Source organism: Frankliniella occidentalis, unplaced genomic scaffold, assembly GCF_000697945.3.
Source record: "Frankliniella occidentalis isolate FOCC.00 unplaced genomic scaffold, Focc_3.1 Scaffold271, whole genome shotgun sequence".
Taxonomy (NCBI): domain Eukaryota; kingdom Metazoa; phylum Arthropoda; class Insecta; order Thysanoptera; family Thripidae; genus Frankliniella; species Frankliniella occidentalis.
In genome coordinates, this window is record NW_026267397.1 from 5,383 (window position 1) to 9,437 (window position 4,055).

At 53.7% G+C, this 4,055-nt stretch overlaps 1 protein-coding gene across 1 annotated transcript in view; it reads left to right on the top strand.

Moving 5' to 3' along the window:
- Positions 1-3,640: 3,640 nt before the first annotated feature.
- Positions 3,641-4,055, top strand: part of LOC127750848 (uncharacterized) — a 1,497-nt gene continuing 1,082 nt past the window's right edge. The window contains exon 1 of the mRNA XM_052273442.1: positions 3,641-3,927. Within this exon, the coding sequence (XP_052129402.1) occupies positions 3,710-3,927 (218 nt within the window). The 5' untranslated portion in view covers positions 3,641-3,709. The remainder of the gene's footprint in view (positions 3,928-4,055) is intronic.

Consider the following 4,055-nt stretch of genomic DNA (forward strand, 5'->3'; position numbering starts at 1 on the left):
GGCGATGGCATAAGCCCGCTTATATAGCTTTTAAGCAAAAGAGCGGGCTAATGATGAGACGACTCGAGGGCAACGTGTATCTGTAGGTATATATGCTTCGTGGTATTTCTACGGAATAAGTAGTCGTGAACCGTAAACGATGATTTTAGTAAAATATGGTATATATATCTCCGATCACAGAATCTTGAGTACAACGCTTCAAATCATAAGGTTCTAAGCTCTTCAATATCTTCACGAGAGTTGAGAGATTCAATTGGCTTGACTTGAGCGAAACGAAAGGGGGGTGAATTTAAGACGCGTGAGGTTGGCATCACTGGTAATCAATAGTTGAGCCGGCGGGCGACACTTGTGGGTGGAGCCGGAAAGACGCGCTCGGAACCGTGCGGGCCAGCCAGTTACAGGGTGGGCAACGCAACGGAAAGAGAGCGGTAGCGATCGATAAGAGAAAGGGGCGCTCAGCGTGGTGGAGCAGTTAACGGTGTCGCGGGCGGAGCAAGCTCGAAAGGGTTGAAGCGGAGTCCCGTAGCAGAGCGGAATGGAGGCGTTCGTCCTGGAGACGTCCTTCAGGGCGGCGGCACGACGTGGCGTCGGGCAGAGCCTCCGGTGGCAGGGCGAGATGCAAAACCGTCGCGTCGACGGGCAGAGCCTTCGGCCGCAGGTGGTGCGGGGCGCGACGACGGACAGGGCCTCAGGCAGCTGAGCTGGCTTGCCGTAGGGTTACCCTTGGTGGGGCCCTACGGCAGGCTGAGGCCAGGGCTACTGAGCTGCTTACCAGGGGTCGGGGCAAGCTCAGTAGCTGAACTGTGCGTTCTGAGGTGCGACACGAGCTTTTATAATTGTTTGAACTGCTGGGGAAGACTTCCCCTCCGCCGGCGCTCGGAGGGCGGCGGCGGACTTCCTGGTAGGGGATGACCAAAACAAGTCGGACCTAAGACCAGGGGAGTGAGGGGTAACTCCCTCTCTACGGTTTCGAACCGCAGGGTGAACAACCGCAGTGCGCCGGGCCTAAGGCGTCGCATGCGATTGGTTGACAAAAGGCAGAGGTGCCTGGAAGGGGATGTAAGTCGGGCCACCCACATGCGCAGTGATACAAAAATGAGACCATCGGAGGGGAGTGCATAGGCACACGCGCAGGGGTGCGAAGGCGGTCGCGGAGCTGGACCGGGCGCGGAGGAGAAGGAGGGTGAGTCCCGAATGCGAGCTGTCGATGATGTCCGACAGATGTCGCTGAGTGTCTCTCCTGAGCCACCGTTTGGCGAGGGAGAGGAAGGGAAGAACCGGTACGCGAACTCAAGCCTTAGCGAATTGAATCTAACAAGCTGATTCCCTAATCTCTTAAATCTAATACATAGTAGAATAGAGATAGAAGAATACACTTGTATAGTGGAGGCGATACGCCGCCACATATCAACAACACACCAGACAATGAGGGACTCCAAAAAGGGTGGGTACCGTTCTAATGCACATAGTAGGCCGCACATGAGAAAGAACAAAGACCACGGCCATGGAAGCCAAGTGAATGCATGTCACAAACTTGTAGGTGTGCAAATGTTCTCCCATCATAACGCACCCACAAGTCCACGAGCTACAGACAAAAAAGTGTGTATACGACATTGATGCACATGGGTTAGCAGTGCCCGCATGGAAACGTAAGGTATCAGTTTGTCAACAGTTTGTCATCTCGTCGATTACAAACAGATGTCAAACGGATGACAAACTGATGACGATCCGATGATGAAATTTGATCACATACTGATAACAAACTGATCACAAATTGATGTCAAACGCAAATCGGCGTTCCGTCATCAATATGTCATAAGTACGGCATCTGTTTATCAACCGTTTGTCGTCAACGGATTACAAACGGAGGACAAATCGATGACATACTGGCTCCAGCCTCACCGTACGAAACACCGCAATTCCCTTTCCAGCCTAAACTAAGCGCCGTAGAGCGAAACGGGTTAGTGAGATGTGTCACGATAACATACTCTGTTGAATTTTGAAACAAAAAAAATCCGAAAAGTAACTTTTGAACGGCTGTAGCTAGAGAAAATTTCACACCACCATCGTGCTCAGAGCGAAAAGTTTACGCGGGGGACACATTCAGCAACCTTCGGCGCCCTAATGAACAGTCCACAGCACACCTTCAACATTGTATAGGCTCTTATAGAATAGGACATTTCGTGTCCAGCTTTTTCGGTCGCAGCATTCTCCAGCGTCGAAAGCGGCCAGTATGTGAGCGGGTTGTCATCCGTTTGTAATCCGTTTGTAATCCGTCGAAGACAAACGGTTGATAAACTGCTGACATACTGATGACATATTGATGACGGAACGCCGATTTGCGTTTGACATCAGTTCGTCATCAGTATGTCATCAGTATGTCATCAGTATGTCATCAAATTTCATCATCGGATTGTCATCAGTTTGTCTTCTGTTTGTCATTGGCGAGATGACAAACTGCTGACAAACTGATACCATACGTTTCCACGCGGGTGGGATCGGCCACCTCCCACTAACCCCATTCTATTCTCGACTCATCCCCTTACCTCTTCCTCTTCCGTCTGAACGGAACGAAACCGATGTGATGAATTTCTGACGGAACGAGAGGGAAGTAGGGCCATAACAAATGTATCCTCGTTGGTGATACTTTTTCTGTTGAGGTACTTTTTTGTTCCGAACAAAAAGGAGTAAAACCAATAATTTAATTCCGATTTTCCACCCCTGCTGCTTGGAGAGGCTCGTGGGCACGGGTTCGTAGTGGGCACGACGGTGCACTGGCGCCCCACGCCGCACGTCCGGCTTCAGAGCCATCTCGACCGCGGCACGGGCCCCTTGCGCGTGGCAGCGACGTGCGCGCCGAACTGGCGGACGCGTTTCGGGCTCTAGGTCGACCTCGAAGGCCCCACAGTGCCTGGATCTTGCTCTGCCCCCCTTCTCCCCGGTAGGGACGCGTGGTGTCTGAATTTAGCGGGGCCGGTGGCTAATTTTGATACCCTCCTGGAGTTCGACCCGGTCCGGGTTCAGTGGAACCGAACCCTCACCGCAACCCGGGACCGGGACCGCACCGGAAACGTCCCGGTCCCTAGGTGCGGGTCAAAAGTGCAGTACAGCTCTGGTGCAGTACCGTGTTAAAGTTCAGGCTGGTTCCGGGTCCGTCCGTCTGCTCTCCGCAAAGTGCGCCCCCCTCCCCTCCTCCCCGGCAGATCAGTTGTACTGTGGGGCCTCCCAGATCGACTTTGAGCCCCAGGGGCGTCAACGAAGCCCCGTTCGACGCGCGCTTCCACGCGACTGCCCCAGGCTCCCGCGATAAAGTTGGCCATGCACCGGGGAGCGTGGCGCCGTCGCACCGTCTTGCTCCCACTATGCTTGCGAGCAGAGCAGAGCAGGCGATATTAGACGTCACGAGGTGTTCAGACGACGCCAGAGTTGTGTATTGCGTGCGGGTCACCTCCCAGACGTCGCAACGGCGAGGTGGCTAGTTGTGGACACACGTGTCTCGCGACATCGGCGAGTCGATCTGGCCATGACACCAGCTCGGCGTCGTCGTGAAGGGCCACTCATGAGCAGACCAGTTTGACGTCGCATTTTCTGGAACATTCATTTTCCTCGAACTAAAGCAATTTTTCTTCCTACAGGGAAATCATGCGGGTAACAAGCTGGCCCACGTCCAGAGTCAGCATGCTGATGTGTATAAGACAGTAATGGATGAATGGACCGGGATTCAAGCGAGCAAGTCGCCTTTGGACGGCCCAACTGCACCAAAGAAGCCGAAGACCTGCCTTGCCAAGGTCATGATGTCGGGCCCTGCACTAGAAACGCACTGTGTACCGCTTGTGACAGAGCACGGGCTCTCTTTCGAGGTCCTAGAGTACAAAGCCTTCAGGACATTATCACTCCAATGCTGAACGCCATGCCAAAAAGAGACAGGTAAGATTTATTACGCATTTCTCGGTGGGGGGAGGGGGAAAGGGGGGAGTTTGGTAGAGGGGGCGAAGCGCACCCCGTGGTGGTGGAGGTGAGTGGGGTGACCAGTCTGCTACATTACTCTTCGGTAG